This window comes from Lolium perenne, chromosome 2, assembly GCF_019359855.2.
Source record: "Lolium perenne isolate Kyuss_39 chromosome 2, Kyuss_2.0, whole genome shotgun sequence".
Taxonomy (NCBI): domain Eukaryota; kingdom Viridiplantae; phylum Streptophyta; class Magnoliopsida; order Poales; family Poaceae; genus Lolium; species Lolium perenne.
This window is the reverse complement of record NC_067245.2, coordinates 322,486,515-322,497,818: the sequence shown is the minus strand read 5'-3', so window position 1 is coordinate 322,497,818 and position 11,304 is coordinate 322,486,515. Positions and strand designations below refer to the sequence as shown.

At 46.6% G+C, this 11,304-nt stretch overlaps 1 protein-coding gene across 1 annotated transcript; it reads right to left on the bottom strand.

Moving 5' to 3' along the window:
- Nucleotides 1-5,880: 5,880 nt before the first annotated feature.
- LOC127337099 (choline transporter protein 1) lies at nucleotides 5,881-10,644 on the bottom strand. Its single transcript, XM_051363977.2, has 10 exons — nucleotides 10,211-10,644; nucleotides 8,772-9,130; nucleotides 8,519-8,664; nucleotides 8,036-8,219; nucleotides 7,888-7,961; nucleotides 7,700-7,813; nucleotides 7,250-7,606; nucleotides 6,902-7,162; nucleotides 6,469-6,696; nucleotides 5,881-6,367 (listed from the first exon to the last, which is right to left on the bottom strand). Exons 1-10 carry the CDS (start codon nucleotides 10,441-10,443, stop codon nucleotides 6,176-6,178), a joined length of 2,148 nt encoding a protein of 715 aa, XP_051219937.1. The 5' UTR covers nucleotides 10,444-10,644; the 3' UTR covers nucleotides 5,881-6,175.
- Nucleotides 10,645-11,304: the final 660 nt, after the last annotated feature.

The following is an 11,304-nucleotide window of genomic DNA, read 5'->3' as shown; positions in this document are numbered from 1 at the left end:
AGAACTTTGAAGCTATATCGTGTATGACAATATTAGTGACATATTTCAGACCGCGGAATTAAGGTTCCACCAGAAGACTGAACATATATGATTATGCCGACTCATTTGGAAAATGAGTGATGCGTTGAGACGCAGATGAATTGCAAAATACATGCGTTTCTGAGCGTGCCAGATCCGTTGACTAAAACCTCTCCCGTGAGCAAAACATGATAAAGCACCGGAAGGCCAAGGTGTTATATCTTTACAAATGTAAACTAGATTATTGACTCTAGTGCAAGTGGGAGACTGTTGGAGATATGCCCAAGAGGCAATAATAAAATGGTTATTATAATATATCTTTGTGTTTATGATAATGTTTGCATACCATGCTAAAATTGTATTAACCGAAACATTGATACATGTGTGTTATGTAAACAACAAGGAGTCCCTAGTAAGTCTCCTGTATAACTAGCTTGTTGATTAATAGATGATCATGGTTTCGTGATCATGAACATTGGATGTTATTAATAACAAGGTTATGTCATTGATGAATGATGTAATGGACACACCCAATTAAGCGTAGCATAAGATCACTTTATTTACTTCATTTGCTATAAGCTTTCGATACATAGTTACCTAGTCCTTCGACCATGAGATCATGTAAATCACTTATGCCGGAAGGGTACTTTGATTACATCAAACGCCACTGCGTAAATGGGTGGTTATAAAGGTGGGATTAAGTATTCGGAAAGTATGAGTTGAGGCATATGGATCAAGAGTGGGATATTGTCCATCCCGATGACGGATAGATATACTTTGGGCCCTCTCGGTGGAATGTCATCTAATTAGCTTGCAAGCATATGAATGGTTCATAAGAGATGACATACCACGGTACGAATAAAGAGTACTTGTCAGAGACGAGGTTGAACGAGGTATAGAGATACCGATGATCAAACCTCGGACAAGTAAAATATCGCGTGACAAAAGTAATCGGTATCGTATGTAAATGGTTCATTCGATCACTAAGTCATCGTTGAATATGTGGGAGCCATTATGGATCTCCAGATCCCGCTATTGGTTATTGGTCGGAGAGAATTCTCAACCATGTCTGCATAGTTCGCGAACCGTAGCGTGACACACTTAAGGTTTGATGTCGTTTAAGTAGATATGGAATATGGAATGGAGTTCGAAGTTTTGTTCGGAGTCTCGGATGGGATCCAGGACATCACGAGGAGGTCCGAATGGTCCGGAGAATAAGATTCATATATAGGAAGTCACTTTCCAAGTTTGGAAATGATCCGGTGAAATTATGGAATGTTCTAGAAGGTTCTAGAAAAGTCCGGAAGGAATCGCCATGGAAGGTGGAGTCCCGGAGGGACTCCACCTAGCATGGCCGGCCAGCCAAAGGGGGAGGAGTCCCAGGTGGACTCCACCAGGTGGGCCGGCCACCACACCAAAGGGAAAGGGAGAGTCCCACCCCAAGTAGGTTTCATCTATTTGGCAGTTTTTGAATTGGGGTCTTATTCGGAGACTTGGGCAACCCTAGATGTGTTCCACCTATATATACATGAGGAGAGGGAGGAGGGCCGGCCACTCCAAGCCATGAGTTGGCCGCACCACCCCTGCCCCCTTGAGGCCGGCGCCCATAGCCCCCTCTCCCCAAACCCTAGTGCCCCTCCTCCACATACTACTCCCGCAGCGCATAGGCGAAGCCCTGCCGGAGTTCTCCACCACCACCGTCACCACGCCGTCGTGCTGCCGGGATTCCGAGGAGGATCTACTACTTCCGCTGCCCGCTGGAACGGGGAGGAGGACGTCGTCTTCATCAACACCGTACGTGTGACCGAGTACGGAGGTGCTGCCCGATTGTGGCACCGTCAAGATCTTCTACGCGCTTTTGAAAGCGGCAAGTGATCATCTTCTGCAACAACGAGATCTAATCTCGTAGGCTTTGGAAATCTTCAAGGGTTAGTCTCGTGATCCCCTCGTTGCTACCGTCTTCTAGATTAGATCTTGGCTTATGTTTCGTTCTTGCGGTAGGAAAATTTTTGTTTTCTATGCTACGAATCCCATCATGTTGCAATTAATCAAAAAGGTTTTAGTGACAGATGGATTGTTTGGATCAAAGAAGCAGTCACAAAAGGGACTCTCAGTGTGAAAATTAATGATACGGTGGGTCCATACTTTGGCAGTTTCAAATGTGTTAGACAGGGAGATCATTTTGCTCTTTTCCTGTTCAACATGGCTGCCAATAGTTTGTGCAAAATGATTGTTAATGCACAAAGGAGTAGCTCGATCAAAGGTTTGGCTGTTCTGCAATATGCACATGACACAGTTCTTTTGATTCAACATGATGTTGAGGGGGCCAGAAACTTAAAACTACTCTTGTATATATTTGAAATTATGTTTGGACTGAAAATAAACTTTGAAAAAGTGAAACTGTGCTGATACTTCATGATCCTGACAAACTGCAAGAGTATGTGGATCTCTTGCTCTTCAACTGTCAGAAAGGGAAATGGCCTATTAAATATCTGGGCACTCCTGTGTGTGCCAGGAGATTGACAGTTGCTGAATTAAAGTTCATTGAGGAAAAAAGTGAAGAAAATTATAGGAGGCTGGATGCGTAGCACTATGTCTATTGGTGGCAGATTAATTAAAATTGATGCTTGCTTGTCCAATATTTTGGTGTACCAAATGTCTATGAGGCTTCTTCATAAAACAAATATTGAAAGCATATCAAGACCAATCAGAGCTTTCTTTTGGGTTGGAGGTGCTGAAAAAAGAAAATATCATTTTGTTATTTGGAGATGGATATATAAGCCCAAATGTAAAGGAGACCTTGGTGTGAAAGATTTGAATAAATTCAGTATCAGTCTGATGTGTAAGTGGTGGTGGAAATTGGAGAATGATAAAGGACCTTGGCAGGATTTCATGAGAAAAAAAATACCTAGGGGACTCTGGAATATATTTTGCCAAACACAGAAGTGAAGATTCTCCCTTATGGCCTGACCTATTACATGTTAGGAGCACCTATTTGTGTGGCAGAAGAATGGTTGTTGGAAATGGCTGTAGACCAGCTTTTGGGAAGATGCTTGGTGTGGTCACTCTCTCTTAAAGGATAAATTTCCTGAAATCTATGAAATTTGTAATGAACAAAACATTACTGTGGCAGCAGCAGCAAATCTGGGTTGGAGACTAACTTTTAAGATATGGTTGTCTACTAATCTTCAGGAACAATGGTGTGGATTAATCAATATCCTTAATCAGGGGACTTTGACAGATTCAATGGATAGACCGAAATGGAAGTGGACAAAAATGGACAGTTTACTGTCAAGAGCTTGTACAAGCAGCTGTGCATGAATGGCATTATAGATCTTTCAAACACTTATGGAAAAGTAAGATGCTTTTGAAGATCAAGGTGTAGATGTGGTTGATCTGGCACAATGCCATATCTACAAAGCACAACCTGTTGAAGAGAAATTGGACTGAGATCCCCTTTGTCAATTTTGCTTTGCTCATGAATCCATTTTGCATCTTTTTTTCTCTTGTCCTGCAGCCAAATATATGTGGAGCATGGTGGGGACTGTTGTCGGTGCCTAGACTCGACCTGGGTCTTTTGCTCAGTTCTTTCGGTGGATGCCGCAATATTCTCGTGCCAGCCGCAATGTCCAAATTGCTAGCCTGGCCGCGATCTATTGGGCTATTTGGAAATCGCGTAACAAAGGTTACTTTGAAAAAAAAATCCCTAAAAATCATGTTGAACTCATTCGTCAATCTGTGGCTTTTATGAAATACTGGGCAGGTTCACACAGCGCAGCTGACGCCTCGCTTTTGCAACGAGGAGCAGATGTGCTGCTCAACCTTGCCATGGGTCCTGTTGCCAAGAAGGAATGGTGCTGCTGGTATGAGAAGGCCACGGCAACAACATCGTCGTCGTCGAGAGGAATGATACACATTTATCTATGCGCGCAACAGACATTTAATCTATGTATGAGACATTTTTCTATGTATCTCCGAGACATATTAATATTAGTTCCAATAAGTTTAATTTCTAAATTAACTCCAATAATGAAGATACAACATAAGTAAAAACGTTTAAGATACAACATAATAACTGCAACGAATTTTAAGATACAACGCGAAAGTAAAACTGAAATTAACATACATAGCTAGTACAACAGATCACTCTATTTGCCCTGTGTCCACCGTGGCCATTTTCCGGACTTGTTACCGCGTTCTTCTGCCGCTTGCGTCTCGGCAGCTCTTTCCCTTAATCTCTTCCTCTCCGCTTCACGGACCTCTCTGCGCACCTCTTCCTCTACATACCTACGTGCAGCCTCATCATCCATCCTCTTCTGATTCACCTCACGATTTCGAGCTTGCTCCGCCCTTAATTTTTGTATCTGTCTCTCTCTTTCTGCTTTATCATTAGCAATAGCCTTTTCGAAACGCTCCTCCTCATGGAACCTTGCCCATGCACGCCGTTGTTTCTCCTCCACCTCGCGGCGTGCCCACTCCGGCTGCTCCTGGTCTATCCAGTGAAACCACATGCAAAGGGGCGGGGGAGACTGCAACACAAATAGTACGGTTAATCAACGAAAATTAATGACATACAAATAATTTTTTTAATCATGCTGTTACAACATACCGCAGGCCTCGAGGACGATGAACTTGTTTGTCTGGGTGGATCATGATCATAGCTCGCGCACATGAAAAATTTCATGCCGAACTTATCTGAAAAATCAACCACCTCCTTCACCTTCGCAAGGCGATCGCACCAACACCTCTCTGCTCTCACCCCCGGTGGCAAGCTTGCATTCTTCCCCTTCATCGGCCTAAAATCCTGGTCCGAGCAAGGCACACTCATACTCACTCCAATATTTTGCGCACGAAGCAGAGACGCGGAGAAGGCAAACTCTATCCTGCTGCTTCGATTTCTATGCGGGGAAGCCGGCTTATATAGCCTTCAATTAGTGTGAGCAGTACCAAAAAATTAGTGCAGAATGTCTAATTGCTGTATCAGCACAGAACTCCTACGCAAATAGGCTGCTTTCGGTGGTTAATTTGCTGTATCGAGCGAGAATCTCCGACAGCTTTACGTCTCGTCGCTGCGAAATCACACCAATGGAAATCAGTGCTGCACAGCCAGATGCTGCCGGCCTGCCTCTCCCGCGCATGCGCGGTCGACCGATTCCCGTCCCGGCCCTGCATGGCGTCGTCGCGCGGTCGTCGCCCATGTGCATGGCGGGGCCTGCCGCCGGACGGGTTGGAGGCAGCCTCCACGTCGACCTGCCGCCGCACCATGGGGCGGCACGGCCCACCAGCGAAGACGGCAGCTGACGGCGCACGGCCGGCGCTAACGTGCTGCCACGCACAGCGGCGGCGGGCCCCTGCCGCCACACACCCCGGCGGCATCCTCCACGTGTCGCTTGGGGGCTCTGCCGCCACACACAGCGTGGTCTTTTTTGTCAATTTTGCTGAGAGGTGGTCCTTTTTGTCAATGAATTGGGGCAGGTGGTCTCTTTTGTCAAAATTTCCTGGTTCAAGTGGGGTGCCTCGCCTGAAGATGCAGATGACCTGGACGCGTGAAAGTTCGCTACGACATAGCTACTTCGTTTTGATGAAAGTGTGGCGGATCCTGATGATCTGACCGGTGAAAAACTGTCGTTTTAGCTTCTGTACATATCTCCCGTTGGGGTTGTTGTAATAGAACTTCTAGCTCCTCTCCACCGAACACTAGCAATAGGTTTGCGGTGCCCCCCTTCCCTGCTAGGTTTCTGCTCTTGGATAGCTTTTGCTTTCAGTCTCCATGGCGCGTAGTTGTATATATGTCAAAGATCTCTGACTATGTTTTCGTTATCAATGGATAATAAAAATCGATCCCTGGTGGGGTCGCTTGGATAAGGACCAGAATAACTCATCAGCACAAGTCATTGCCATGGATTCCAAGCTTCCAGTTGACTTCACTAAACATTGCATTAGCCAGGCACACACACCCCACACACACTAGATAAGGCGCCTAATACTCACCTATCAGGTCAACAAATTAACCCAGATGGCTCATACTCCAAAAGACTACATGAGATCGGCAAGCCAAGATCATGAAAGAGGAACAGTGATCTTTTTTTTTGAAATGCAATGATCAATTTTCTACTGCACTACTACAATTTTATCTCTAGTTTTAACAGAGAGGAAGTCAAGGCCCTTGAGTTAGTCTTTGCAGCTCGCTCTGCTCGTCCAACGTTTCCATGAGAAGAGGCGGCGCGTACTGCGCGGTCCCCTGGTGCTCCTCGGCGTCCTGGCAGAACGAGAGGATTATTGTGTCGATGGACATCTCGACAACCGCAAAGAACAGCTTGGCCACCGTGTAACCGAGGGCCCACGTTACCTACACCATCATCAGAGTTCAGCCGTCATTACGTCGTACTGATGGAAGTCAACTATGACGAGTTCAGAGCTCAAGAAGTTTAGAAGAGATGAGATGCTCACAATCACAGGAACCAGCGGGGACGATATCTTGTTGTGCGCAGACTTGTACTTGTGAGTGTCCAGCATGAGGAACGCGAAGAGCGCGCAGAATAAGCTCACGCACAGTTTCCCCAGGAAGAGGATCACGTCTCCAATAACATTGACTTTTCCGATGCGCAGTATGTTGTTCATTATTAGACCTGTCGCAAGCACGGAGGCTCTGAAGAACCCTTTCCCAGTAATGGCAATCTGCAACATGAGCACAGGGTTTACACATGCCAGAAAAGCCTAAAAGTTGCAACTCGCAGACAATACTGTAGTACAAAAAAATTGCATCAATCAGATTTGAATTCAGAACTATCAGGTCAAGTGTGGGAAGTCAGAACAACGAAGATAATGAACTGACAAGAGAGGAGAAAAGGATCATCATGAACAGAGCAGTCTTCAAGCTTACCATTATATAGGCATTTCGGTTTACAGACATGAGGGTCCAGTCTATGCAGCCGAGGCAGCATTGAGATGAGGACGATGTCACTTTCCCACAGCAGCTCTCCCGAGCAGAATCAACTAGCTTCAGCTTGCGGCGGAGGCATTCTAGTATAAAGCGCACCCACTCAACAGCAGATACAACAAGCGAGCCTATCGCAGCAGATCCAAGGTTGTACCGCAGCAGCCGCTTGAGCGAAGAAACGACGCTAAAAAACGGTATCTCGTGCTGCATCAGAATATATAGCTTGAATTTCCAGTATAAATATGGAGTAAAATTGAAGTGCTCGATAACTTGTGATTCTCAAGTGCTTACAGATATTTCGCCACGGGCCCAGTAGTACGAAGCAACTGATCCAGCAACCACAGTTGAAGAACACGCCATAAAGAACTGAGTCGCCCAGTAACAGCCGAATAAGTGGAAGAGAATGGCGATGCCAATGTGTGGGGTGTAATGGATGCTGTACCCACAGCAGTTGTCACAGTTTACTTTGCCGAGCTTCAGATCATACGTGCAACAATCCGTGCTGCAATCATTTCGGAGAACTTGACCTGAGCTGAAGAGATGGAGCGTGGCGGAGAACCAGAACATGTAGAAGATAGCGAGGATAAAGTAGGGCACGACCGGAAAAATTATCAATGCCTGGACTTCACCAATGACCTTAGCAGCAACCTGAAAATGATTTCTCAAGGTTAATGGTCAGAAATTACTTCGTATCTCCAATATATTACCTAATCAAGCATGTACATCAAACATGCTGCTTACCTTTAGGACAGGTGTGGCAAACAGTATACGCCTGACAATAGCTATTGAGGACAGGAAAGCAATGATCATTATTACTGTCATCAGCACTGTGGCAGCATGGAGGTGGCTTATTTCCTGATAAGGTGGTGAATTATCAGATAACAGGCAGCTGGATCATATAAGAAGTGAACTCAATTGAATGTGCTTACCCGCCCGCTTATGTGAACATATGGATCACTTTCTCCAATAACAACTGTTAAGGGGTCATTTCCAATCCAACCAGCTGAATGTATAATGCAGCCAGTTAGTAATAATGCCACATGCATCATATATGTCAAATGGCATGGTAATAGGTACCTTTGATGTAACAGAACATAGTAACAGATATTACAAGGGCATTGAAGAGCACCACTGTTATCCACGTCATGGCAGCAACAAAATAGCGAATCATCAGCAACCAGATCACTGACAAGAAAAGAGGAAGAAGTCCACCACACACGATTAACACAGGCCAGGACTTCCCGATGTCTGCAACATATCTCTGCAAACAGAAGAAAATGCAATTAGTGTCTTAAAATACGTATTAGGACCCAGGTGCTATACATATTGGCTGCATCAGGGATTAGTGATGATGTTGTGGAGACTAGGCCTAAAATACACACCATCAAGTATCAACTCGTACCAGAACAATCACAGTTTAGAAAAAAATCTTTTGAAGGAGTATGGCAGTTGCACATTCAAGATCAACCGTGGGAGTTTATCAGGACCAATTTTCACTTAATTTCAGTATATAAGATAACAAACAAGAAAGGATAGTCCGGTGCTAGGAAATTTGTAAACCTTGAGGACTGCAGATCTTGCATCGATGGCCTTGTGGATTGTTTTATCAATGAGCATATTTTCTTCAATTTTTGCACCACCCATCGCCAGCCATTTGTTCAAAGAAGCATTGGATGCCCGGGCAATATATTGGCAGCTCCAGTAAACTGAAGGGAAGAACATTTCGAAATTAGTCATCTCACTGTACTTGCTGTTACTCCATGCGTACAGAAAGGTGCCAAGAAATGGCTCAGAACGAAGATTACAGGCTTACCATTCACGCTGGGGAATATGACGGGGTAGCACGGACCCTGAAGCTGAAGGGAGCTGTTCCTCATGTCTGGCGTGAGAAACTCAAAGTAATCATAGTCCCTGTTGATCCAATCGTCAACCGAGAGCTTTATATCCCCTTCCGGATAATCGCAAACGAAGTTGAGTGTATCCGAGGATGGTATGGGGCACTCCATGAGGCAGATGGCTTTGGCGTCGGCCAGGTTGACCTTGCTGCTCTTGACCCCGCTCTGGTACACCTGGTTCGGGTCCATCCAGTACCTGACCTCGAGCTCGTGCATGTCCGGGTCGCCGTGCCTGTCGCCGCAGACGTTGCCTTTGTAGTCCAGCTCGTATGTCAGCCTGCACGGTTAAGGACCAGAAGATGTCATTTCCTGAAAATTTTATCAGCATGCAGAATTTGCTAACAATAAGAACATTCCAGCGTGACCAAACCCTGTTTAGCATTTTCTACTACTACTACTGTGCTTCTGGCCAAGTCTTCCTAATTGATCTACATGGTAGTCAGGAGCAGCCTAAGGGATATCACTATCAAGCAATGACAGGTTTCCCAGAGAAAGCGAAAGGTAACGATGGAACACTTCAAAAAAAAACTAACTCAATGGGATGAGCAGATGGACTTTACATAATTTTCCGGAGAAAGCGAAAGTCCACAGAATCCCATCTATGGGCTTGACATAATTGCAGAGTGGTAGGAAGACTAAAATTTTACCCCCTAAATAAATGCTTTCCATTTTCAATGTCAGCGGCGCATTGCATAACATTAACATAGCCTCTACTTTAATGTCAGTAGTGCATTGCAATGGTTGGTTTGCAAGAGCATGCTTATGTAGGCACAAAGTGAGAAAGTGTGTGGCAGCTTTGAGAGCCCGGGAGACGAGAGCAGGGTCCCTTTTAGCTGTGGTGGTGGGACTTGGGAGGGTTTTAGGGAGGGGATACAATTCCTAGGGCCACCACAGCTCCATCGAAACCACCAAAAGGCCCGTGCGTCTCCCCCTCCCTCGGTCTCCCCAGAAAGCAAAAGAGGCCTCCCTCCTTTGCTTAGCTTAATCGGCCGGGGTGCCTAAGCTAAGCAGCAGGAACCAGATTCGCGCCGCACTAGAAACAAGACGCCCCGGGGCTGCCGGTTCCGTTTCACCCTACTAGCAAGCAACACTCGTCCAGTAGCACTAAATAAATGGATGAACGCTCGAGACAGCCACTGAAGCAATTTTTCCACGGTAGGACTTAGAGCATGAGCAAGCATTTCTCCCCCAAATTGTCAACTGATGGTTTAGAAAACACGCAGTGGTTGGAGTTGGAGAGCAGTTGGTTGGAAATGCAGGGCGAAGATCTCGTATACTAAGTAGAATAAATCGAGTTTGACTGAACTAAGCGACACGCAACAGGGGAGGGAGGAGGGCGAATCTGAGGGTGGCGGACCTGAGGGGGTTGCCCTGGTTGAAGCCGAAGCTGGAGTTGACGATCATGGCGACCCAGAAGGCGGCGAAGAGGACGAGGAAGGCCAGGTCGCGGCACCGGCGGTCGTGCCGTATGATGCCCAGGTTGCTGCTGCTCCCGTCCCCGCGGCCCAGCTGCTCGGCGTCCTCTCCGCCCGCGCCGGTGGTGGTCGCCGAGGGGTAGCGGCCGATGATGGCGCCCAGCGGCCCGCCCATTTCCGCCGGACGACTGCTCCGGCGAGCGCGCGGCGGGCTGGGGGGAGAGGTGGCTTCCGGCTGGATTCGGGGGCGGGCGGCGGAGTGATCTGTGCTGTGGAGTGTGGGGAGAGCAGAGCGGGGAGTGATGGGATGGGAGTGTAGATTTGGCTTTTTCTGCTGCAGCTCGTGGGAAAAAGGCGGAAGAGAGAGAGAGGAGAGCGAGAGCCTTTCTTTTTCTTTTCGCCACTCGTAGGAACGCTCGGCAGGTAATAAAAGCGCTTCCTTTTTCAATAAAAGTTAGCTCCTCGCCCCATCGTTGACCGATGGCAATTTCGCGCAAATGTTATGCCAAGACAAATGGCCGAAGATCTCAACCAGTCTTTACTACTTTTCTGAAAAAACCACGAGATGCAATATTCTGGTTGTGTGTTTGCACTCTGATCCTCCCAAAGATCATCTAAGATTGTCGCGGCATGATCTAAAAAAAAGTATCTAAAGCATCTCTCATTGTCCAAGTTTGAGGTGTTGATCATCTCCGGTATCGCTCTCACGCGACGAATCTAGCTTGAAGAAGACTCCTGAAAGCAAGATCGAGTTGCGACGCGTCCATTAGCCATGAATCCGGTCCACGACCGAGCGCAGTGAAGGAGCAGTGGAGTGGAGGGTCAAGGGGGGTCAAAAGAAGGAGGTGTCTGGGAAGGCGTTGGGAAATCCTCATGAAGAGCGAGTGGAGGACCGTCTACCAAAAGGAAGAGGGTTGATTCGGGAATTAGGGATACTTACTGCACAAAGTTAGTCTTGGTGTTTTAAATAAGGAAGTGGTGAAGTAGGATTTCTAGAGTTTTGACCATAAATTTATCTACTCCCCCCGCCCCCGCC